The 26,122-nt window shown below is 39.0% G+C and overlaps 1 protein-coding gene across 4 annotated transcripts in view; it reads left to right on the top strand.

Annotated features, from left to right (window-relative positions):
- Window positions 1-26,122, top strand: part of lef1 (lymphoid enhancer-binding factor 1) — a 45,267-nt gene that overhangs the window by 13,352 nt on the left and 5,793 nt on the right. Inside the window, exons 4-10 of one of the 4 annotated variants that reach the window (XM_056253593.1) lie at window positions 13,800-13,932; window positions 16,105-16,195; window positions 16,426-16,545; window positions 19,239-19,401; window positions 20,015-20,122; window positions 22,921-22,969; window positions 24,032-24,072. In XM_056253593.1, coding sequence (XP_056109568.1) covers window positions 13,800-13,932; window positions 16,105-16,195; window positions 16,426-16,545; window positions 19,239-19,401; window positions 20,015-20,122; window positions 22,921-22,969; window positions 24,032-24,066 — 699 coding nt within the window. In that variant the 3' untranslated portion in view covers window positions 24,067-24,072. Of the gene's footprint in view, window positions 1-13,799; window positions 13,933-16,101; window positions 16,196-16,425; window positions 16,546-19,238; window positions 19,402-20,014; window positions 20,123-22,920; window positions 22,970-24,031; window positions 24,073-26,122 lie in introns of all 4 variants that reach the window. The other 3 variants (XM_056253592.1, XM_056253591.1, XM_056253590.1) reach the window with 3 other exon arrangements.

Raw genomic sequence — 26,122 nt, 5'->3', positions numbered from 1 at the left:
AATCCTGTATGTGACTGTACTTTATTGTTATTTAATGTACTTTATGCAGAATGTTGGGGAATTGGGTATTTCTGGTAAACACTGTTGATATTTGAAATCACCAAAACAAACAGGCCCCTACCTAATGCCTCCGCCCTCGATAAGTGAAAGCATTTTGTGTTACTACGATAATTCAAATTGTTATCTAGCTCCTCTACTTATTCGATGGCAAAGACATCCCTTCCATCCCCAAAACCATAGTTTTCATTAGAGATGCACCTATGTGAAAGTCTTGGCCGATACCGATAATTCTTTAAATTTGAAAGCCGATAACCGATATATTGGCCCATAAATCTAAATCCAAATTTTTATAACATTTTTGAGAGCCTTATTACAAAAACAAAAGTCTCACCATTAAAATCCATGTCCCAAGCACACAATTAAAATGTTCTCATTTATAATTTTATGTAACCTATATGACATACTTGCTGACAAACATGTTGCACTGTGTTTTCCTTTTTTGAGTGATTCCCATCATATTTCAAGCAATTCAAAACCATCATGGCGAACAGTGCACATCTGAAGTGTCTCAGCTGAAGGAAATAATCCATTATTTATCGACTTTAATATATCAGACACATTTTCTTATCAGGCCGATAATGATAACATCAAAAATGAAGCCGATACCGATATGGTTGCTGATATCGTGCATCCCTAATTTTCATGAGCAGCTCCCTACATAACAGGATAGATAGTCCAAGTAACTAATATATTACAAACGTGACAAGATTAAGGAGTTAAAGCGATCACTAAAAGGGGAACCAAAAGAAGAAAACATATATTAGGAGTATCTCACTTTTCAGAAACTTGGGAACTGATGCTTAAACCGGGCGGTGGAGGTTTAGATGTTCCAGGCTTATAATTATTATTAGAAGCCTTGAACATCAAAACTTTAAAAAGAAGGGTTACGATCAGGCAAAAGGGAAGGACCTGCGTTAAAGGTGCATTGCGCAACTTTTCATGTTAAAAATACCTGTTTTTCTATCCTATACATGCTTAAAGAACTGCCTGATGGGCTGAATGAGCCCTTCTCTGTGCACTGAGATTGCCTCTATAATCCTGTACAGTAAAATATATAAGAGGGATCCGGGCTCGAATTTGAGACTGGGCGTGACGTCATGCGCGTTCACGCTCACCAGGCTATGTCTCGCAGGTTTGTGTATTCGCCGGCGCCGCCATTCTCCGCATCAGCGAAGACAACTCGTGCGTCAAAGGTAGAAGATGGATTCAAAGAGACCGGCTTGTAGTCCATTCCAAACCCCAACGCAAACTCCACGTAAAGTAAAGAAGAGAAAAATTTTGTCTAGTGCCACCAAAAGGTCCTAATTGGAGTCAGACAGGCGTCGGAGTAAGACGAGAGTCAACCTCGGGAAGGCATTCAACAAATGGAGAGATCTCCGGTCTGCTCTTGGTCTCAAACGGGATCCTCAGTTGGCTTTTTTCTTGATAAAACGGTAAGATATAGCCCAGTCTCTAATGTTTGATACGGCCAATCTATGTATGACAACAAATGACGATGCGTAAAATGTGTAATGCTTTAGCGTAAGCTAGATACATGTACAATCAGAATTGGTTTTACTACCATTGTTAGTGAACAGTTTCATAAACTAGGAATTGTGTTCGGAAGAATAGTACAACAAGAAACATAAAACATATCCAATAAAAGATGCATGTGGTCCATGAGCGTGCACAACTCTGGTTGCAGTTTCGCTTGTCGCCAGAGGGGGCGTAGTTCTGCAAAAACTCAGAGACTTGCGTTTTGCACCTTTAATATCAGAGAAGCTTTCCAGCGCTGTAGAGAGAGAGCAGGAAGGCCTTAAGGTTGCTTTATTTTTTCTCGATACGCGAGTAACGTTGGTTTTTCTGTGTTTCACAGAACTAAGATATGCTGTCTTTTGCTTGATCGTAACCCTTCTTTTTAAAGTTATATTTCCCTGGCATTTTCCACTTTTGTATTTTCTCTGCCATCTCTCTCTTTCTATAGTCGTTCTGCTAATGTCTGTCTTGTGCACAGAGCTCTCTCTCTCCTCCTCCTTACTGCTCATTGGCTACAAGTGTGTTTTGGTGCTCTGTCTGAAACGGCATTTTTCCAATCTCTTACTGCACCTTGAAAGGCAGAGTAGTATGTATTTTCTGCAGAGCTAGTGCCAGCAAAGGTAATTGGAAAAATAATGGTTTCCAAACATACAGAAGACTGCATTTATCTCAAGAAACAAGCGGTATTGACTGTTTTCTTAATTTCATGTCATTCATTTATTGTATTGCCGTTTCGTAGAGATTTACTTTTACGCAATTGGCAGACACTTCTTACTGTGCATTGCATTATGATTTTATGATTTATTATTTCATGCATTCCCTGGGAATCAAACCCATGACATTGACATTGCTACCTGTGGAAAAGTTTACTTTGCACATTAGCACTTTAGAAAATGGAAAACACTTTACCTTTAAATATAACAGTGCCTGGGATATAGTGGGTTTATTTGGGGAAGGTTTTCAGTAGAGTTGTTTTTGGGGTGTATCCTAAATGGGCAATTACACTGCACATTTCGTCCCATTGCTGAACACTGGAAACACAAGCTCATGCAAAAACAGTTTAGAATAGAAGATCAATAACAGAACGCAATCTTTAAAGCTGCATGTTTGCAGGATTGCAGGAAAGTGGAGTAGATTGTATATTTTTACATTTTTGATTTATAGTAATTGTTATATGTTGAGCTTGTTTTTAAAAAAGACGCCACAGAGCGTGATGTCATAACATGACTGTTGCAGTGCTCAGAGAAAATGTGTCTAATGTGCAACTATTGAATGTTTATGATGTGTGCAGAGCAGAAATCCACATCTTCTGCAATGTTAACTTGCTTTCAACCGGTGTAGACTTCTGTCTCTTTCCCACCCTCCCCCTGCTCCGCTTCCTCTTTTCTTCTCATCTCAATCCCTAACTCTGGGCCGTAAAGCTCAGGCTTTGTTGCTGAGAGTGTGAAACTAGGTCACTACCCGGCATCTGAAGTAGCTCCATTCACCACAGCCCAGCACTTCTGATGTTGCAGGTACAGACACACGTGCACGTGCTCACACGGTAACAAACACACGTGTGGCAGAGGATCACCGCTTCACTCAAACATTAACCTGAGCCTGCGAGGGAGCGGATTGTTCCACCCCTCCATCACAAGCTCCCCCACAGGTCTCATTCTCCCCTCGCTGCAAGTTCCTCCCAAATCCAGAGTGGCAGCCATTTATGTGCCGTATACCTGTGTGAATGTGCTGGCAAGCACCGTCTGCACATGCCAGGCAAATCCCATTCCTTCAAACGCCTGCTCAGAAATGACTCGAGAACTTGATGTGTCTTCCACCGCTTCCTTCTTTATTTGTGTCGTAGAAGAAACTGATTTTTTTATGTTTTGAGGGAAGGAGCGTTTGAGTGCTAGGTTGTTTTTGGCGATTGCTGTGCAGTTAGGTGTTCTGAGCTATTATCGTGACGTGAGGATAAACTATTACAGCAATTGAGGAGTTGAAATGGGTACATTCATTTTCTTTTGGTAATGATTCTGCTCTTAACCTTGTGGTGGGACCAATTATTTCTGTAGAAAAGACCATCTATTTTAATGTCAATTTTATATAATTGTATCCATTTTAAAGTATTATTAAAATAAATATGAATTTAAATAAATGTTTAATTTAAAAATATATTTAAATAAAATAAACTATTATTAAAATAAATATGAATTTAAATAAATGTTTAATTTAAACATATATTTAAATAAAATAAACTATTATTAAAATAAATATGAATTTAAATAAATGTGTAATTTAAAAATATATTTAAATAAAATAAACTATTATTAAAATAAATATGAATTTAAATAAATGTTTAATTTAAAAATATATTTAAATAAAATAAACATTTAAAATATTAGTTATGTATAATAAAATAGAATAAAACATAAAATAAAATTTTAAATGTATTTGTTTACATTAAATGTATTTGTTTCTTAAAAGGTGTTTTTATTGTATATTATTTTTAATTTATTTTTGTCTCATTAGTTTATTTGATTTCTGACAATTTATGATTATGGACCCTTCACGGACTGTGAGGCGTTTTCCACAGTTAGCAACATTTGCAAATCTAGTCAGTTTTTACAAAACTGAACACACATTTATAAGGCTATATATTGTTTTATTACATTGTCAGTAAATGACAAAAAGCAAATTAACGCTGCTGTGAGGGTGTTTCTAATACAATGACTGAGGAAGTGACAGCAAATGTGACATATTTCTCTCTTCTGACTGCTGTAAATCAATCTCTCAATATTTTTACCCTCTTTTGGAAAGTCATGGAAACGCTTCTGCAGATTTTTTCTTTTGCTTTTAGAGCACTGTATGCAGTCGCATCCCATTCACCGCTATAACCCAACTGATGACTGGTCCATTAACACAAAAATTCTGATCACTTGAAAAAATAATAGTCTGCCTCTACTCAAGCCGCATGATTTGAGGGATCATTCATGTCTGTTACACGCTAATGCTTTGGGTTGTAATGTTGATACCCTTAGAAAGTGCGTCTACTGTACATTTAGCAGTCCTTTAATTTGTGCTTTGCTACTGAGCGGTTTCATTTTCGTTGTCTGTAAAGCTAGCACTAGCATAGCAGCGATTGGCCAGTCTGATTATGTTGGAGTATCGGCCTTCCATAAATAACCGAGTGAGAGCGAGAGCTGGCTCGGTATGAAAGAAAGGAATAAACAAGTGTTCATTCACATGCTTTCCACACTTCCAACAACATTGTGAGGATCACGGATGCTTGTGTTTGGCATGTAGAAGTCGTGCTGGCTTTTAAAGTTTAATGTGTGTGGCTGTTGTGTCAGAATGCATGCTAATAGCACGTTGTGTGTGTGTGTGTGGCCAGTGGATGCTGCGTTGCCCGCTGACACCCGTCCCCTTCAGTGGAATGTTTGACCTTTCGGTGGCGCTTTGAAGTGACCAGGTCCTGCTGTGAAAATGAGCCCTGCGTAAGCCTCGTGCAGCGGGATGTTGAGGACCCTTATATAAGCTCCACGCAACGCAAAACTGTGACGATATTACCTCACAACCAATCGCCAATGTCTATATAATTGTCTGTTAATTGTCGTCACAGCCCACACTCAACACTTGATCCTTTGTTGTCAGTTAGGCAGCATTATTGTCGCCTTATTGTCTTGATAAATATTGTATTTTATTCTCAATGAGCTTTAAATTCCTCGTCCGTGGCGTGCGCCGCCTCAGGTTGGCGCAGTCCCAGCGTTTATGTATCAGATTTGTGTTTGTTTCACATGGTTCACATCTGTCAGAATGCAGCACTGCATATGCCGGTGATGTGGTTTTCTGGGCCATTAATGGGTGAGATGTTTGATGTTCTTCTGCTCCTCTGCTTGACTATTGCAGATGACAGCTGGTGCACTGCTGTCACATTTCTGAATGCCATGCTTTGAACCTAAGCTAGCACATGGGTTGAAGAGTTGGTGTGGCTACATTTATTTTTTATTTTATTATCATTATTGTTATTAATTATTTTTGGAAATTTTGTTCTTAATATGGTACTACTAATTATTTTTGTACAGTCCCTATTTATGGTTTTGTTTTTAGTTTTTTGTTGTTGTAAAAACCCAAAGGATATAAAAAGTTTTCTTATATTCTTATTCAGGGCTCGACATTAAGGCTTGTCCGCTTGTCCGGGACAAGTGGATTTTTTGTAGGACAAGTAGAAGAGAAAATTAGTTGTCCGACCGGACAAGTTAAATTTCAAACAAAATAAAATGCCACGTTACTTCACGTTATGTGCCACTCGTTACGTCTATTTTACAGATTTAATTTTACCGATTTGAAACGAACACATTTTTTCGCGCTGCCTGTGAATGTCCTGAATGTGACTCACAGAAAGACGCGCGCCAGTATAATGCGCATGCACAGACCGCGCGCCAGAAGTTCTCTTTCGCGCTTGAACGAACATCAACAACACACACAATTAAGCCAAAATGACATTTGTCGAGTATCTTCATAACATAAGAACAGTCTTATGATGGACATAAAGAGTTCATGCTTTTAAAGGGCCAGCTACCAATAAAGCGTTCTGTCAGTAAAGTTACTGAAAGAACAAAGGGAACAGAGAAAATTACTCACTGCTCTTGACTAAAGAACTTGTGTAGCTTCAATAAGTAGTAGTCTATATATAATTATAATTTATGCAGCCCAGACTGTTTGATAACTTTATTCAATTTCTGTATATGTCCTACCTGTTAGACAGTTAATTTTTATCCAGACATCAATGGCTTATTGATCATTATAGGTGTTATCAATCATTTAGTTGTTATTGCTAATTTCAGAATTATCACTAATCTGTGTGTGCATTTGGTTTAGAACCAAACAAGTTGACTCATGAAACCATTTGTTTATTATATCGCAATCGCATATCACAACCGCAATATTGAACTCAATAATCGCAATATGACATTTTCCCCAAATCGTGCAGCCCTAGATAAAATTATAAATCTTTACCCGGACAAGTGACTTTTGTGCATGGACAAGAGAAACATAAATTTACTTGTCCAAAGGACAAGTGCCTCAAAAAGTTAATGTCAAGCCCTGTTATTTATTTATTTTTATGTACAAACCACCTGATTAAATGTAAAATATATATTTTTATTTTAGAATATTCATTTTTGGTGGGTGTAACATCCAGGTTCTGACAACAATGTTCAAAATAGACTTGTCCCTGTGAATGATTTAAATAAGGTCTGTCTTTCGCTCATTCTCTTGCTCACTCTCTTTCTTTTAAAGCCTTTAGGGCAGTCTTTCCTCCATTCGTTCCCGTCTCCTCTACCCCTCTCACTCTCCATCCACCCTTCGGTTCCTCCTCTTGTTTGTTTCGTTACCTTGGGCATGTGGCATGTGCCATGAGAGCTCTTCATTAATTGGGTTTGGTTACATTAAGCCCCAGAGCCAACAGGCCATCCTGCCAATATCACATTCCAGTTATAACCCACCGCTCTAGACTGGGGGCCTCTCTTTATTTTGGGCGTCTCAGCACTGGGGTTGCTCACTTACTGGGGCTTTAAAGGGGCCAATATATCGAATTGAGTGGGCAACGTGTGTGCGTGTGTGTGTTTATCTTTGTTATTTAAAGGTCATGCCTTCCACCAATGGGATGCGAGTATGAACACCTGGGCTAGGGTGTGTGTGTGTGTGTTTGTGGGCGAGAACTGTTTTGGCTGGTAGTACAGGGTGTGTTTCTATTCAGGACTGGACTGTGTTTTGTCAAATGTTTCAATAGTCACAAACCTAAAGCAAGTCAATTTTTCTCACAAAAATTGTTTGGTTTGTACTTGTTTATTCTGATTTTCCTGCATAGTGCTAAATAAATGTTCAGGGTTAAATATACGTTACCTTCGTGTATGTCAATTTACTGTTTACAACGCAAGTTAATTTTTGAACTCCCTCCTCTAACAATTATTGTTATTTTATAACTTTTTTTCTCTACGACACCACTGGATTTATTTATTCATTCATATATATCATGTTTTTTTTTTTTTTTTTATGGTTGTAACTTCCATGTTACAACACCAGAATTCACTTTTTTTTCTTTTCAACAGCAATTTTTTTTTTTTTTATTGCTTAATCTGATTTTGATTTGGGAAAGTTGGGCATCTTACACAATGCTTTAAATTAATTTTCAGGGTTAAATCTAAATTACCATTGTGTCCATGTCAATTTATCACAGAAGATAGTTTCAACACATTCGTCTTACAAAAACTACTAAAAACACTACACCGTTTCAAAAGTATAGCCACAAGACTTATACATGCTGGCATAGACAAGACTAGTGTGATAGAATCGCTTACTGACCTTGCCTTATATGTGGATTAATTGAAATATATTTTATGTGTTGATCATCATTATTATGCGTATTGAACCCAGAACGACCTGAATATATGGCTTGTTTGAACCTACCTATGCAAGCATTGCATTCACTCTTTAATTTCCTTTTATCCATGCGTGGTCATCTCTCTCGTAGGTGAACAGTATAGAGGGAGTTCACCTAGATTTGTAGCTGTATGGCAATCTGTCGTTACCACTTAAGTTGCCAACTCTCGAATGTTTGCAAAACACCTTGCACTCTTTCACTCAGCCACTTTATTGTAGCTGCGGGCATGAGGAGTCCTCATTGCATATAAATTACAGTAGAGGGAAGCGATTATTATAACCCCTCCCCTCCCCCCCTCTGCACCACGGAAATGAGATAATTGAGTAGAGGACAAAGGGCTGGTGGTGCGATGAAAACGCTTGTTGGTAACATACTGACAATGTTTTGGGCAACATAGGATGATTGGAAAAATGTGCCTCTACCTAAATTTTGGCAAAACTACAAAAACATAAGTATTTAACTGCAGTGTCCAGCTGAAATAAACACTAGTGGCAGTAAAACATTAACAAATCTTATATTACTACTTACAGAGACCGATTATCTGTTAATAAAGACTTATTTTCGCACAGTTAAGAACACTTTTACCATAGTGTATGATTTGTAAATTAATCTATTTAGACATTTGCATCACATAACCAGCTCCATATGCATGGCTTTTCTATGGCTAAACTTGCTCTGTAACTCGCATGGTATAGTATTAAACTTGCGATGCGACGCGATCGGGTACGAATCCCATGAACAGTCACGATAAACAAGGTCAAAGTCTTGTAGAAGCAGCGGAAATAGCATGGTTCCTTCAACACTTGTTTTATCTCAACGCTGGCTTTTGTCAACACTATTGGTTCGGTTTAGCGTTAGTATTAGTGTAGTTGTTTCAAACGTGTTGGAGCATTAACCTTTTAGTGCAACTCGCCAGACATTTCCTTTCTGAACTGCCGCAATACGTACAACAACCAACATATTTAAAGCGTTACCAGATCTGTTTCGGATAAAAGTTGATGTGCTTTTAGCGCTACTCACTGGACATTTCACTTTGAAAGTGTTGCGAAACACGTAAGAAGCAACTTATGGCGCTTTTCCATTACCAGTACCAGCTCAACTCGACTCGCCTTGGCTCGCCTTGACTCGGCTCGCTTTTCGTTCCGTTTTCCATTGCAGAACGTATCGCCACAAATAGTACCCGGTCGTCATAGCGACGCCTTTCGTTCCTCGTTGCCCCATCAAGCTCTCGCTGGATCCCCTCTTCGGCAACCAAACAAAGGAATGTCTGCACCTCCTCGTTTGACCACGGCGTATTCTTCCGAGTTGCCATAATAATAGTAGTAAGTTTAGTAACTATATCTGGCCAAACTATTCCATCTGGCGCGTGCAATGGTGATGATTCTCTCTGACCAATCAGCAGTCGGCATTGTTTTCACGTCACATTTTAGTATCGCCTCAGCTCGCTCAGAACCTCGCCAGAGGTGGTACGAAAAAAAGTACCCGAAATCAGGTACAGGTACAACTTTTACACAGTGGAAAACCAAACAAAGGCGAGTCGAGTCGAGCCGAGCCGAGGCGAGCTGGTACTGTGTAGTGGAAAAGCGCCATTAATGTCATTTTGCAGAAATGTCGCCACAGGCAGTTTTTTTTGCAATGAGCCTGGTTAGGTTTTGGGTTAGAAAAGCCATATCTGGATGCTAAACCTCAATCCTGCTGTAAAAGACAGAAAAGGGGTTATCATCTAGACCTGATCATTTTCATTAGCTTTCAGTGTTTAGTGCTGATTGGTTGAGGTAGAGGTGCTTATTTGGAGAAGTTGTTTAAATGAACAGTGTCCATTTTGTCTCCCAACTCATTGCACCCAAGTTTGCCATTTCCCGCACTCTTGCTTTTTTCCTCTGGATTTTCTGCAGGCCCTCAGCCAGCTTGGGTTCTGCACAATGAAATTTCTTTTAAACCACATCTGAGGGGCTCTAGAGGCAGGGTTGGCCAGACCTGCTTATAAAATCCTAAATGGACATGCTTCTTTTCAATCGGCACCGCCTCTCTGCAAATATGAATAGAAAAACCTAAGCCTATTATTTTTCTTCATAATAAAAGAGAGAACGGGGGGAGGTACGTCCGTGCCATATCCTGTCGCCCGGGCCTGTGAAAAATCTGGCCCCTGAGAGATCCTTGGGGATAAATCGCCATGGCACCATCCGAACAGGGTTCCTGTGGGCATTCGGGGTGTCCGGCCACTTCCTGGTCGGGTTGGGCGAAAGTGTTTTTAGTTTAATACGCAATTGAGTCGGGTTGGGAACTGGGTGGCGCGGCCTGTGATCTCAAACCACCTGGAAGGATTTGAATGGCCTTGAGTGGCGGTGAATCACTCTGCGTGACTTTTATTTAAGACCACAGAAAGCCAAAAGAACCAAACCCTGCCTTCGTATATTAAAGGCAACCACATTTTTGGAAAGCTGAATGTATTTTAAATATGACATTTTATTTCTTTCTCTTTTCTTTTTTTTGGAAGGGTGAGCATTTTTCAAGGTTGTGCCTCGGGGGGCCCCTACGAATTGGCACTGCAGTCTTGAGGTTCCCTGCTGGAATTGTAGCTTCATGCAATGCTCCGAGATGGCAGTTTATTAAGAAGTTGAGAGAAATGGGCTCTGACAGCTGCGACTGAGAGGACATAAAAGAGGCCCCGATCGAATAAGGTGGAACGCAAAGTGCCAGCTCCCACTTTTCATGGCTGCCGTGAGTCGAGGACCTCGTATTGGCATACTGGAGAGTTGTGGTGTCTTTTGTATGATGCTTGCGTTGGACTCCTTTCTTCAACTCGAACTGTTTTAAGTTCTTCGTTCGCTCCTTGGTATCTCTTTTTCTCCTTTACTCGGAGACAGAGACTAGGGGCTTAAATGAAAAATATGCCTGCCTCTTATCTCTCTCCCAGAGGAAAAGCCAATAAGAGCTGAGAGGCGTAAAATGAAGAGGGGGTAAGGATGCTATCGTGCAGTCTTCCAGTGAAGGCCTTTCACAGTAGCTACTGCCCCCCAGTCACATATTAGTAATGAGGGCGAGTCAGGGATAAGGTTTCCTAAAGGTAGCAAAAGAGCCTTTTTAAAACTACTAGTCCAGATTAGCCGTGACTTCTGACCATCAGTTGAACCTGTATTTAAACAACATAAGGGAGTGAATTATTAACAGGCTAATTTTAGTTTTTTATTTGATTATTTTGTAAAAAGGGCAAAGCAGATGTTTTACTATTGTTTTTAATTTATTAATAATGTTATATTTTTATGTTATTACTTTTATCTTATGTTATTAATTTGTTTGTGTGTTTCGTTCGAAGCATGTGAATTCACTTATTTAGATTATATCAGCCATCATACTGATAAACAAGTCTTAACAAAAAATAATCATCTGGCAGAATCTGACCCATCATAAACCTTGTCAGCCTGCCTCATGAATATTAATTGGGCACATAACGTCTGCCCAGTACCAATTTCAAGTTTGTTCGATTGACTGCAGATGTGAAAGGTTGGCAGAGGCTTGTTCTTGGTCTCAAAACGACTTTCCAGCTGGCTACAATTTGTTTCCTTTGTACTGAAGTAAAGCAAAGTTTATATACGTTTAAGTTATTATTACCCCAAAAGTGGGGTCGAAATAACCTTCTAAAAGTGGTTAAATATAATATTTGCTACACCAAATAGGACATGCTCCTTGTTCAACATCCTTGTTGGTCTTGGAACAACATTCCCAGCATATTTTAGGGATACACTTAGAGCTTAGCGCTTCAATAACATGATCAACCTAACATTTTCCTTTGGTTTTACTAGGGTTTGGGTTAGGGATAGGGCCAGGACTATATTTGTTTTTCCAGGACCAACAAAGGATCCAAGTGCATGTCCTACATCTGGCATTTTCAAAAGCATTGAGTAATAAATAAATATACAGTTTTGTATTATCAGCATCAAGACTCCCAGAAAATGCCTTGGAAAATGTAGCCGTTTTGGACGTGTTTGAAACTCCTAGTGTTGGCTATCAGAGCTGGGATCTTTCCAGAGAATGCCATTCATCTCATCGTCCTCCCTCTCAGACGCTCCGGTGTCTGAGAGACTCCGAAATAACGCCCCCATCCAAACGCACACGGACACACTCTTCCCTCCCCATGGTTTTACAGCAGTACGTCTGCCGAGGAAATGGCACCCTACACCTGCCTCTCTGGCCAATAAGCTGGTCGGAAACGGCAACCTTTGCTCCCAAATTAGGACAAACCACTCATTCATGCCTGTGGGAGTTTTGCCTGTGGCACGGGACGGGTGGGTCACTTCTTACCCGTGCGAGACGGGTAAAGTTGTGGAGATTCAATACAGCTGAACCTTAATTAAGTTTTAGGGAACAGTAGGCAATCAATAAATGATTTTTTGCACTTTTCTTTCTAAGGCAATCGTGTTTGTTTTTGTATTCAGATTGATTTCATAGGACATTTTTAATACATTTGTTGAAATTTGATGTGATTATAAGCTGCCTTCAAGTCTTCCTGGGAATTGTCCACTCACAATGAACAAATGTGCGTTCTTGTGTCTTTTTTTGCTGGCTAACAAATACAGGACAGTTTTTATCACGCTAGTGCAAATTAATGAATGGTGAAGGATGTGCATGTGTAGTGATGCTTTATGTATTTCATAATTCTCATGCTACCACACCGATCAATGGGAAAGAGATTTGTCTCCTCATAAAAATATATTTCCTATTTAATATTTTATAAAGCTTTATTGCTAAATCTAAGCTACAAAGTGTTGATTTAGTATCATTGAGATTCTATTATAGTCTTTAGCAATATTTTGAAATAGTTTTTATTTTTATACTTTCCATTTTAATTTTAACTAAAGATTTGGTTAATTTTGTCGAGTGTTTTCTGTTTGTTTATATCTATAAAATATTTGTTAATTTTTATTTGAGTTTTAGCTGTTTTAGTACATCAAGTTCAACTAAATGAAAATGAGAAATGTTGCTATGGAAAAAAAAAAGTTAAAGTTTTTTATTTTTTTTATTTTATTTGTGTATTTCAAGTAACAAAAATGTTCTTTTATGGTTTTATTTTAGTTAACTATACTATCCATGAGCTACACAAATGCATAAACAATTAAATTAAATTAGTCAAAATCCACAATTGCAACCAGTACCACTTAGCTTCCACTTAGATTCTTTTATTGACAAGCCCCCAACTTTGATTTTGGGCTCAAAGAAAATCCAGAGTTTGGCAGTTACGTCTCTCATAAATAAACTATTCTGGACAGAAATAGATCATATGTAGACCAGGTAAAGGAGAAGCTCACCAATTATCTAAAAAATTGCTACATGTTCTTGCACACTGTGTACTTGATGTCCTTTTGTGGTGTGGAGAGCACTGCTTTGTGAGTCAGCTCAGAGCTGTGTGTGTGTGTGTGTGTGTTGAGTCCGCTGCTGACGTGATTAACCCTGCTTAGTTCCACCGCAGACGGCCGGGGCTCTGTAATGAACTCCCTTATTCACTGGCTAATGATTCCCTTTGATCTTCAGCCCCGAGACCTCTGGTCTGCCTCTGCCCTGTGGCGTTCCCATCCTCCCTCCCTGTTTCTCATTCTCTCCTCCTCTGTCTCTCCCAACCCCCTTCTTTATTCATTCGTTTCTGCCCCAAACTACTGCAGTAGACAATCCACACATCAGCATTGGTGAGCTGGAAGTGTGCATGCTCAACTTTTTTGGGTTGTTGCCCATTTGTTAGTCTGAATGCCTCGGTCACATTTTATGATGTGTTACAATATCAGTTTTTTTTTTCCTCTGTGTTTTGCAGTCAAATAAGGTGCCGGTGGTTCAGCCGTCCCATGCCGTTCACCCCCTCACCCCTCTGATCACATACAGTGACGAGCACTTCGCCCCCGGCCCACACTCGGGACACCACCCACAGGACATCAACCCCAAGCAAGGTAAACGCATGCAAACCGCACAAATACGCTACTGTTGTTCATTGCAAACTATTAAAGTCATCTAAAATCACAATTTAGCAGCTATAACTACGTCTGTCATTGGTCTGTACATTAAGTATTAAATGGTTTTAGTTTTATTTTAGTTCAATCTAATATCCATGAGCTACACAAATGCATATAAAACTAAATTATATAGTCAAAATTCACAATTGCAACCAGTTCCAATTAGCTTCCACTATGATTCTTATAATTGACAAGTCCCCAACTTTGACTTATGGGTCAAAGGACTTAGTGAAAAGAAATGTTTAGAGGTGCATTTTGAACATGGGCAGGGATGGGGCAGAGCAGACGTGGAGGGGTAGACTGTTCCAGAGTGTGGGAGCATTGGCAGAGAAAGCCAAAATAGATTCAAGATTCAAAATATTAAAAAATACATTTAACGCATTTTGACGTTTCTGAGTAAAACGGAATATTCAGTGGAAAATTATATAGGACTGAGCTTGATTTAATCCATTTTATTGAATTGAAATGTAAGCTTTGATATTATTGGTTAATATTTTTGGTTACATCAGCGGAAAAGAAAATGGGGGGAAAAGGGAAACCGGGAACAATATGGGTAAAAAAAATTCATATTCACCCAAAAATGACAAATCTGTCATTTACTCGCCCTCATGTCGTTCAAACCTATTTGACTTTATTCTGTATAATATAAGATTTTTTGAGAATATATTTTTTTCTCAGTACAATGGAAATCATTGGTCATCAAAAGGGTTTGTCATCTATCATCTTTTGTGTTCCACAGATCAAATAAATAGGTTTAGGATGACTTGAGGCTGAATAAATGATGATGGAATTTTCAATTTGGGTGTACTGTCCCTTTAACTCTGTTGCTATGTGTTGGAATGTTATTTCCTGGTGTTCTTTAGCACTATTTCTCTAATATCACTGATCCGAAGAGACATGAACTATACACTTACACTTTAATAAGCTAACAATTCAATCTTAGTAGAATCCTGTTTCCCCCCAAGTCTGTCAAAGGTGGTGGGGTTACAGTTTTAAAGGGGCGTTGAGATTTTTGGCAGGCGTTGTTGCACGCGAACCCAACTCCATATGTGCTCCTTCCGGCTAGCACTCACCTCTGTGGCAACTGGCGAGGGAGAGGGCAGACAGGATGTGATGAAGTGGAGGAGGTCTGGAGAGCTATAAATAGCCTGAACTAGGCTGCACGCCACAAGCAGATTGGCCAATGATCCAAAACTTGCTCTGTTTTCATACACAAACATGGAGTCACTTATTCATCAGACATAATACGCCGAGGGCGGAATGGATAATACACTTACACAAAGAATATGTGAGAGAGTAGCCTTTTTCAGTAAGAATTCAGGTAAATGTGCAGCGTTTAATGTTTCAGTCATTTTACTTAGCATAGAAAGCACAGATAGTCGGCGTGAAATCAAAGTAGACCACGTTTACCTTTGGAATAATATGCACAGTAGGATCACCAGGAATGTATATTTCAAAAGTAAAAATTAAATGTTTCTGAAATGATTTTCCTTTTCTGCTGGCTGATGTCATCTAGGCCGTGCATAAGGAAGACAATGATGTTATCTAGTACTTAGCGCAGTAATTTAAAGCCTATTTTAGCCTTTTGCAGTAACAGACCACACATTCTGAGCTCCATGTGAAAGAAAGATGATCAGTTGGAGATGCAAGGGTTGATTTTAGACTGAATGTTCTTGCTGTTTGTGTATATATCCCTAGGGCTTTGTTGTCTTCCACGGACACCCTTTTGACAGTTTAATTTAGCCCTAGGCCCTTACTTCACTTTTCCCTCCTCGGTTTAAGTCTTTATGCACAAACACTGTCTTGACCTTGGTGCAAATGTGTGTTTGTCTGAGTGTGCACGCGTGTGTTTGGGGTGAAGTTGAGAAGCTTAGTACCGCAGACCAACTGACATCCAAAAGCAGCATGAATCATATCAGCGGGGCTTATTAGAACAGCGCAAAAGCATTCCTAATTATCCCATGATCCGCTTATGCACCGCACCGGACCGTAGGGCCCAACTGTGCAGCACACATTGATGTCACACTGCTGTTTTCCAGATGTGTCTGTCTCACACTAACACACGTCACTGTGGTTTTCTCATCCGCTTCTTCTTGAATCGTGAAGCAGGTATGCCCAGGCATCATCCTGGACCAGACATTCCCAATTTCTACCCTCTCTCCCCTGGGGGAGTTGGACAGATGACCCCTCCACTGGGATGGTGAGTGCACAAACGGTTTTCGACAACTGTGAAACGAATGGTTTTGACGTAAACCGATCAGGTTGTATTAGAGCTTTTTGTGTAAAGTAGAGACAGGAAATTCCATACATTGGCTACATAGACTTATTTTATTTTATTTTGAGAGCATGAATATTCAAAAGGTTAATATTAGCTATGAATACGGATAGTGAATGACACATTAACCCACACGCATTATTTTTCACTTTCAGGTTCTCTCATCACATGGTACCAGGCCCTCCTGGACCCCATGCCACGGGAATCCCCCATCCCGCCATTGTCAACCCGCAGGTGAAACACGAACCGCATCACGACACAGACCTGATGCACATGTGAGTGTCTCGTCCGTTCAGCCGCAAGCTTTCTACAGCATGCTAAAAATACAATCAATTATGTTTCCTGATCGCACAGATATTTACACAGCACTGATTATTGGCCAATATTAGAGATTTTTTTGTTTCAATTTATTGATATTGGTTAATATTGGGTGATATAGTATATTTATTTGTGCATGCTTATTTACGTCATCTAGTTAATCTTTAAAAACACTATTTATTTAAAGGTGGGGTAAGCGATATATTTGAAAAATGCGGTTTGTAAGTTAGTCCGACCGACACAAACAACAACAAACGTGTGTAGCCAATCAGCATTAGGGGGCGTATGACGGTGGAGGAGAGAGACAAGCAAGAGAGGGAGATTTGAAGAAAGACATAAAAGAGATGAGACGCAATACAAAAGCTCAGAAGAAATCACTGGAAAATGAAGGGTTATGATCAGGAAAGAGCTTTAGGACCCGCGTTAATATTAGAAAAGATGTCCAGCGCCGGAGAGAGCTTAGTGGGAAGGCCTGAAAACAGACACGGACGTTGCTTTGATTCGCTCTACACGTGAGTAACACTGGGTTTGAGCGTCATCGTTTGTCTGGAGCTGCTGTGCTGTTGGCAACTAACAACAAACCCTTGTTTGTAAAAACTATCGTGTACTGTACGTGATTATTTTTTTGTGCTTCATCGTCATTCGTTCTTCATCTGCGCTTTATTTTTCATGAAGCATTATTTTGTTGCGCTTGATGCTGTGTTTAGCATCATTGCTAGTGCACTCGCCTCGCGTGCTGGTGATCGAGGTTCGAGACCGACTCGGAGCAGGGCGGTTAGGATTGGAGTGTGATTTTTTTTTTTTTTTTTGAGGCGGAGCAATGAAGAGAGGAGTGTGTTTGTTTTGATTTCAAATATCAACAATGTCCAACAGCGTTTTTGAAATATCGCTTACCCCACCCTTAAATAGCAAAATGTTTTGTTGTAAGCTTGGCATTGAGAAAGGTCACATGTGACCGAAACGTTTCCCACTATTTTCAGTAAAAGCATTTGATTTGATCTTGCTTTTTGACGTCTCTTGTCTTTGGTGGAGTGTGCGGACTCTCTTGAAGTGCCTCTCTAATTGGAATTTTTTGCCTACGCACCTCATATGGACTAATTTTAAGGCGCGGTGAGTCCCTTCTACTCCCCTAGTACAAAATATGAAATGTCTAATCGGACAACAGACAAGCATCATAGCATAAGAAAGAAAATATGAATAAATAAAGAAGTAAAATAAAGAAATTAAATAAAAATACATACAAGTAAATAATAAATAAATATAAATAAAACGGGGCTCAGTAGCTTCTGCAGCAGTTGTTGTTGCTGTTACGTGACGTAGCGGTATCTGACTAGGGTCGACACGTGGGGTGATGACATCATCGTTTCACAAGATGAGGCTAAGATGAAATCGTGTTTGACGTATAAGAGCCTGGAAATTGCTATTCATGCACTTATATCGTCAAGACTTGATTATCGTAACTCTTTATATAAGGGTATTAGTCAAGCTTCTATTTTACGGCTGCAAAAGGTCCAAAATGCGGCAGCGAGATTATTATTGAATATTAAAAAACGAGAACACATCACTCCATCTTTGATCGCTCTACATTGGCTTCCTGTACAATATAGAATTGATTTTAAACTTCTTTTATTGGTGTATAAATCACTCCATGATCTTACACCGACTTATTTATCAGCTCTGTTAATAGAGTATCAATCGGGAAGAGCCTTGAGATCATCAACTCAAAAGTTGCTGAAAATTCCACGGACTAAGTTAAGCCAGAAAGGGGATCGGGCTTTTGCAGTAGTAGCGCCAAGACTTTGGAATAGTTTGCCATCATATGTTGGCTGGCTATGGCTGTACACACAAAAACGCAAGGGTGTCGTTTTCAGATTTATCCACTCTGGGACCCGGTTTTAAAAAATAGCGGTTTCAGGCTCCCGAAACGCTGGATCCGTCTGGACGAAACGCCGATATGATACAAAATGTTTACGTATACAGCTAAACGCCTCTCCGTGTGGACAAAGCCTTAAACCCTGCCCTTGCAAGCCTCCACTTTTGAGTGCAACGCCCACATCTCAATGTCCCACCCAACATTTTTTCAATAATCTGTCAATATGAATCAAAAGATCTGTTGCTACTTTCGTTTCATTGCGACTTTAAAACTATTGATTTTAGTTTTTCGGATTTAGATTTGATCTATTCACACAAAATATAATAGATCTGTATTATATTGGCTATTTATCAGTCAGCTCAAGTTTTATTTTTGGTGCATCTGATTTCAAGGATTATGAGTCGTGCAGTTGGCAAGACGCATCAGCTCTGGGTCACCAATGGGAGTGAAACACTGGGACTCTCGTAGACTAGAGAGAGGGAATATGAAGGTTTGGTTGCCATTACTGGTGAAGTAATCTCTTTGCATGAAAGCACCCAAATGGACATAATTAAAAGCCGCTGCTAGCTTTTCGGCACTGGCTCCCACATATTGTTCTCTCATGCAGCTTTCTGATTGGTGGTTGGAATCAGACATTCGGCACTCTCACACGCCATGGCGGCGCTGTGGCAGCCGCTTTCGCACCTCCCTCTGAGCGGTTTTCCCCTTTGTATTTCCCTGTATCACTTAATAATTCTTCCCCCCTTTTTTAACTCTTTCCTCCTCCTGTTTCTCCAGGAAATCTCAGCATGAGCAGAGAAAGGAGCAGGAGCCCAAAAGACCTCACATCAAGAAACCTCTAAACGCTTTCATGCTGTATATGAAAGAGATGCGTGCCAATGTGGTGGCCGAATGCACGCTGAAGGAGAGCGCCGCAATCAATCAGATCCTCGGCCGGAGGGTACGTATGTGGTTCGCCTTCACGCCTGGGGGTCTCTTGCACCACGAGACTTCCTTCACGAAGGGCTCTATCATAGTTAGCACATCTGTTTAACTCAATATAACAAGTACACCAACACACAAGCTGGCGGTTCAGAAATTGGGGGCTTTGAGCAGGTAGCTGGTAACTGTGTTATCCTTCTTTTCGGAATTGGAAAAAGAGGAGCCGTTAAACATATTTAATGCTTTATGGCGGTTTGAGGCGGCTAGCCACAGCAAAGGACCGTTTTGCGGTGGTGTGGGGTAATTGCACCCTGACATGGTTTGAAGTAAAGCGCCGCTAAATTGGAACCAGTGTTTTGATATGAAATCAAAGTTTCGTGTTTTTTTTTTTTTTTCTTCCCTTCTCTCATCGCTGCATATGTTAATCTCTTCATCATGTTCCATTCCACCCCCAGGCACGCACACACGCACACACACACACACACACACACACACGCGCACACAACATTTGAGTTAACAAGGATTTTTAGCCAAACGCCAGCATGCGACTCTTTGGAAGGAACTTAAAAGTGCATGTCAGTAATTGACTACTTTTTCCCCCCCTCTCTCTAATCTCCCTCTGCACCGAACAGTGGCATGCTTTATCTCGGGAAGAGCAAGCTAAGTATTACGAATTAGCCCGCAAGGAACGGCAGCTCCATATGCAGCTTTACCCAGGATGGTCTGCCAGAGACAATTATGTAAGTGTCCACACTAACACACTGCCTGAGAGTGAGAGTTGTGTCATGTGTTGATTGCTTGAGAGTAAATATAATGCTCGCAGTGAATGTCTTCAAAAGTGAAAATATATGCATACTCGCTACTACAGATGACACGATTCACAAGTCTATGTTGTTTGTTTTGTAGTCTGAAGGTTAATTTTATGAAAAACTGTTGTAAAACAAGTAGGTTTGGTTACACTTTATTTTAAGGTGTTCAATTCAAAGAACTGAGTAATAATAGTTAACTACATGTGCTCACTATAAGGTTAGGAATTGGGTTGGTTTAGTTGAATGTAATTATGCATAATTTAAGTTATTACTACAGTAACTACATGTAACGTGTAACAAGGACACTAAAATTGTAAAAGTGTAACCGTAGGTATAAAAAGTCTAAAATCCTATTCAAATATATATTTAAATAATGAAAATATTCACAAGATAGATAGCAAATTGTTGTATTTAATTTAAAAAATATATCAACTTGGCCTTAACAAAAAGGCTGATCATTGTTTTACAATGACTACTATTGATGGTTATTCAGATCTTTTTTTTTTTAAGGATTTTTATTGGGACTCATTCATGAAACGTTGTTCAAAATTGTTCAAAAAAGGCTTTTCTGTAAATTATTGGATTGAATGTATTCATACAAATGTACAAACAAAGGGTTGTATGGCTGATTTACACATCCATTCTTCTTGAGTTTCATAAATGAGGCAGAAACACAAGCAGAATTGTTAATCGTTTGTAAAAAAAAAAAAAAATTATTGCGTGTAAATTGTTGCACTGAAAGTGATCCTTTACATAAGCATGGTTTGATGATAAATTTGTTCTGCTCGAGTCTCGGAAATGAGCAGAATGAATTTGTGTAAATTGTTCTTGAAAATGTTCTTGCGCGAATTATGCCAATTTAAGTGATGTTGGTTTTATGACTGATTCACGAAACACAAGCCTGATAAGTTTGTGTAAATTGTTTGTAAATATGCTCTTTTACAAATTGCGTTGAATGTGACAGTTTTCATACAAATGCTTTTATTAACAATTTACTCAATTCTTCAATTGTTGAATTAGAATGTTTTTACACAACGATTTACAATCATCCATTCAGCTTATGGTACATGAATGAGGCCACTTGCATCTTGTTATAGAGCTGGTAAGTCCCGCCCATCCATAAAACTCCAAGTGGCCCTCTAGGTTGAAAAAGCGTCAATGCAAGTGAATGAGAGAAAATAATTATTTTCTGATCCCGTTTGAATTGTGCCATGAATGTGATTTTGAATGTGACAACATATGTTGTCTGTGAATTTTTATATAATTTCTCATGTAACGAGTTTGACAGTATATTGTATGATTCTTTGGCTAGCAGTTGTGGAATAGACATAACGAGAAAGACTACACGTCGCATATGTGACGTCACCGCATAACACATTTTCCCTCCACAAATCACGGTGCGATAATCTAAGGAATTAGATCGAGATGCCTGTGTGTTTTGTACCCAAATGTCACCATTCAAACAAAACAGGCTGTTTAGCGGGATCCGTGTGCTAGTGGTGGTGACGTATATCAAACGCGGCGAAAGCAGCGAAGAGTTGTAGTCCACAAAGTGCTCTCACACAAAGTCTAACCGTATGAAAATCCTACCCGCTAAATTGTACCATTCTTTACACGAAAAATTATATAAAAAATTCACAGACAACATATTTTTTACATTCATTGCAAAATTCAAACGGGATTAGAAAATAATTATTTTCTCTCATTCACTTGCATTGACGATTTTTTAACCTAGAAGTCCAGCGGGGTAAGCGGAAGGGGCGGGACTTACCAGCTCTATAAGCATTTCATTATGCCAAAATTTTGGGATGTGATGTGAATAGCCATTTTACTTAGAGCGACACTAAGGCAGTTACTCATGAAAACACTGTCACAATCTGAACCTCAGTAAGAAAAGCTGGTGGTTTTCCAGAAAGGATATAATGCTAACACAATGCTAACCATTTACTCAATATTATTAACTATATACAATTATTCCTTTAGTTTGCACATGTGTTGCAGATATCAAGGCTTGTAGAATTCACCTCCAAAATGTATGGTGTTAAGTTTTAACCGGCATAAATCTCCCTCAATATATGAAGTGCCAGGATGTGATGCTAAAACTAAAACCTGGCTTTCACACTAATCACCAAATGGAAAAGCAACAGGACTAAAACGAAACACTTCAAAGACAGATGAACTTTCATCTCCACTTATATATTAGTGGTGGGAGCACACTTGTATTTAATAGTGCTAAGGATTCTGAGCGTATCCCTGCTCTGTCATCGGCGCTTCTACTGCTCTGGGCTTCTTGGTTCTGTCAGCCAGGGCTAGAATACACAGATTAGTGACTGAATAAGTGGATTATCAGACTTTACAGCAGGCAACCAAAGCGTGGCTCATATTGGACTGCAAAATGACAGTGCGGCACTATCTATACCTATAGTCATCCTGCCAGGGGATTTTGGGTAAGCTACAAATCCTAAAGCAGTCCAGACTTCTCACTCTGGAGGAGTGTTTGTCGTGTCAATTGGAGCAGGGGCAGATGTTTTATTCTTGTTTAACTTTCTGATTGGTGATTAGAACATGGAATCCAGAAGAATTAGGATGGGGTATTGGACTTTTATTTTATTTATTATTTTATTTTATTACAGTTCAGCTTACTAAGGAGTATTTTTTTCAATTGACAAATGGCAGAAGAGTCATGCTTTCGTGGCGGCCCTTTAAATATTCCTCTGGCTGTTTCATAGGGAAAGAAAAAGAAGCGGAAGCGGGAAAAGATCCAGGAACCTGCCCCAGGTAAGACTCAGAGACCTTCCATTCTGGCTGTAATTTGTCCTATTTCATCAATGTACACACCAACTTAGCTAATGTCACTTAGTTTGTGTAAATGGTAACAAGTGGTTAATGATGGGATGCCACACGCTCAATATATGCGTTCACACAGCGAATTCCAACATTTCAGAACATTTCTAAAGTCAACATGAACATTTATGAATTTATGACTCTGTTGGTTGCCTGAAAATCCACAAGTCTGCAGTTTTACTGTTCTGTACATTTCTTTAATTTGTAATTTTCACAACATTATGAACAGTACACCCCCACCCAACCACTCCATCTTTCCATCTTCTCCTCACATTTAAGTCTTTAGGATTAGTCTGTTTTAAAGTCCACATGCTTCCTTCATTGTTTCTATCTTTTCTGGCTATTTGCCGTTTTATAAATGCATTTGCAATGTGTGCTTGTACAATGTATATCTGGCGCTAAATCTAGATAATTTAGAGTTGTGTATAATGGAATTAAATGGATAGTTCACCCAAATGAAAATTAAAATGGCATCTGGCATCATTTACACTCATGTTTTTCAAATGGATATGACTTTTTCTTTTATGGAACACAAAAGGTGAATTTTTTGAAGAATGAGTACTGGGGCTTTCTAGCTACAAAATTACACACAAAAAAATGCCATAAAGCTATCTTTAAAGTGTCCTTATGACTAATTTGTAGCGATGTTTAATTTGTGAATGGAACGTTCTTTTGTGTCAGATCTTTACAATAAATCGTTTAATCCAATTCACAAGAACCATCCTGAATGATTCGTTCAGCAAATTATTCAGATTTTCTCCCTTTGTGTTCACTGGAAGAAAGTAAGTCATAAAGGTTTGAAATGACATGAGGATGAGTAAATTATGACAGAGTTTTCATTATTGGTTGAACTCTTCCTTTATTGAACAATGCTGATGTGTTAAATATGCCAGCAAATTATGTTTGTTGGCCCTACATTGACAATTAAGACCAGAGATGGACTTATATGTTACTTGGAGGCACATCCTGGTAATTAAAAGCTACGATTTCCTGCAGGTACAGGCCAGAGAATGAAAACGGCGTACATCTGAACAATGGTAAGAGCCTCTTCCGTACCTCTGGACTGATTGAGTCATGATTTTCTAATGTGGTTCTTGGCAATCAGAAATACATGAGACTAATCCTAAAGGCAAACCTTGAGTTCACCAATCAACCATTCACTGTTGTATTACAAAAGCTGTTGTTTGCTTTGTGTGTGTGAGCGCTATTGTTAAAGGGTTTACTCTTATGAACATACTGATGAATTGTTGTGACAAGTCATTTTTCTTTCCTAACTCTGTTTTTAAGAACTCCATTACATCCCTTTTCCTGTACACTGATGTGTGGCTTGTGGCGTTGGGTGACGAGTTAGTATTTTCAGAAGACCAATGCTTTTATCAAACGTACCATTTGTTTGAAAGATCACAGAACAGAATAATCTTGACAAAGTCGGCTCAGAACGTCAAGTCCACACTATCAGGTTTCGTTCCTCATTCATTCCTTCCATCATTAATATTTGGCATGCACCATTAACATACAATCCTGTGGCTCACAGCCATGTTTGACTGGCGCTTTTTTGAGAACATTTGGAAACTGGGATGGTTTTGAAAGAGTCGACCCAGATGTGAGCTAACTCTCTTAGCATTCACCCATATGGCCCCCATGTGTTATCTAGCCAACCCTGTGAATGAATGAAGCCCTTGCCAGCAAATTTGGCTTGCGCTTTGCTTTTTAATTTTTTAGCGATTAAACCAGCAACTGGCCTAAAAGAATTTAGTTCTCTAAACAAAGAAGAGAATCGTCATGTGAAAGTCTTTCAGCATCGAGGACAGTAGTGAGCAAGAGAACATATTTATTTTCCCTCTTATTAAGTCACCCCACATCTTGCTTTTCCACTTCTTTTTGTCATGAAAGCTGCACAGATGTGACAAATATGGTCCTTCCCAAAAAACCTACAAGACAAAGGTTTTACGTTTGATCAGTTCACTACCCTGTGGCTCCCGAACACAAATTGGACCGTTTCACACTCTTTCTTATTTTTTTTCTCTTTCTGTGGGCTGCAAGAGCTTTGAAAACACAGCTAAAAGGCGCTCTATCTTCGGTTCAGTAATTAGTGAACTGGGGATTGACGCTCCAGCTGATTCAACGTGGCAACCTTAAACTAATATACATAAAACAGAGAATATTGCCACTGCTTGTCAATTTATGCAGATCCGACAGACTGCGAAACATCAAATTTGTCTTCATTTATTCGCCTCACAAATGTGATAACATTTTTGATAATTGATGGGATCATAATAGCTTGTATATAGTGCAAAAAAATCCTATTCTTAACGAGTATTTTTTGTGGTTGTTTTCCAGTTAAAATATCCAGTTAAAAGACCCTAAAACAAGATAAATTTACCTGAAGCAACGCTAAATAAGATATTTTTAGAGAATGAATCTTTATTCTTTAAACTAAATGCACATCTAGTGAAAAAAATTGAGCAAAAACAGCAATACTGTAAAATATTGTTACAATTAAAAATAATTGTTATCTGTTTTGAATACATTTTCAAATGTAATTTATTCCTGTGACCAAAGCTGAATTTTCAGCATCATTACTCCAGTCTTCAGTGTCACATGATCCTTCAGAAATCATTCTAATATGATGATTTGATTCTCAAACATATTTCTTATTGTTATCAAAGTTGAAAACAGTTGTTCTGCCATATTTTTGTGGAAACATGACCCCCCCCCCCCAGGATTCTTTGATAAATAGACAGTTCAAAAGAACAGCATTGATTTGAAAAATAAGTCTTTTGTAACGCTATAAAAGTCTTTACTGATCACTTTAATCAGTCCTTACAGAATAAAATTGTATATAACGGTATTGTACATTCATTCATTTTGAATAGTATTGTACATGTACTTTAAAAAAAACAACAATTAAAATCTTGATTTAAAAATGTTTGGATATTTTCCAGGAAAACGAGTCAAAAGGGACTAATTAAAAACATCTTTTGCAGTGTATCTATTACTAGATTTCACAGGAATTCAGTATGTATGTGTAAGACATTCAGGGTGGAAAATAGGGGATTTCTCAGGGAGAAAACGAGTAATTTGAGG

This window comes from Rhinichthys klamathensis, unplaced genomic scaffold, assembly GCF_029890125.1.
Source record: "Rhinichthys klamathensis goyatoka isolate OS25496 unplaced genomic scaffold, OSU_Roscu_1.1 h1tg000107l_1, whole genome shotgun sequence".
NCBI classification, from domain to species: Eukaryota; Metazoa; Chordata; class Actinopteri; order Cypriniformes; family Leuciscidae; genus Rhinichthys; species Rhinichthys klamathensis.
Note: the sequence above shows the minus strand (reverse complement) of the source record. Positions and strands in the feature narration are given on the sequence as shown.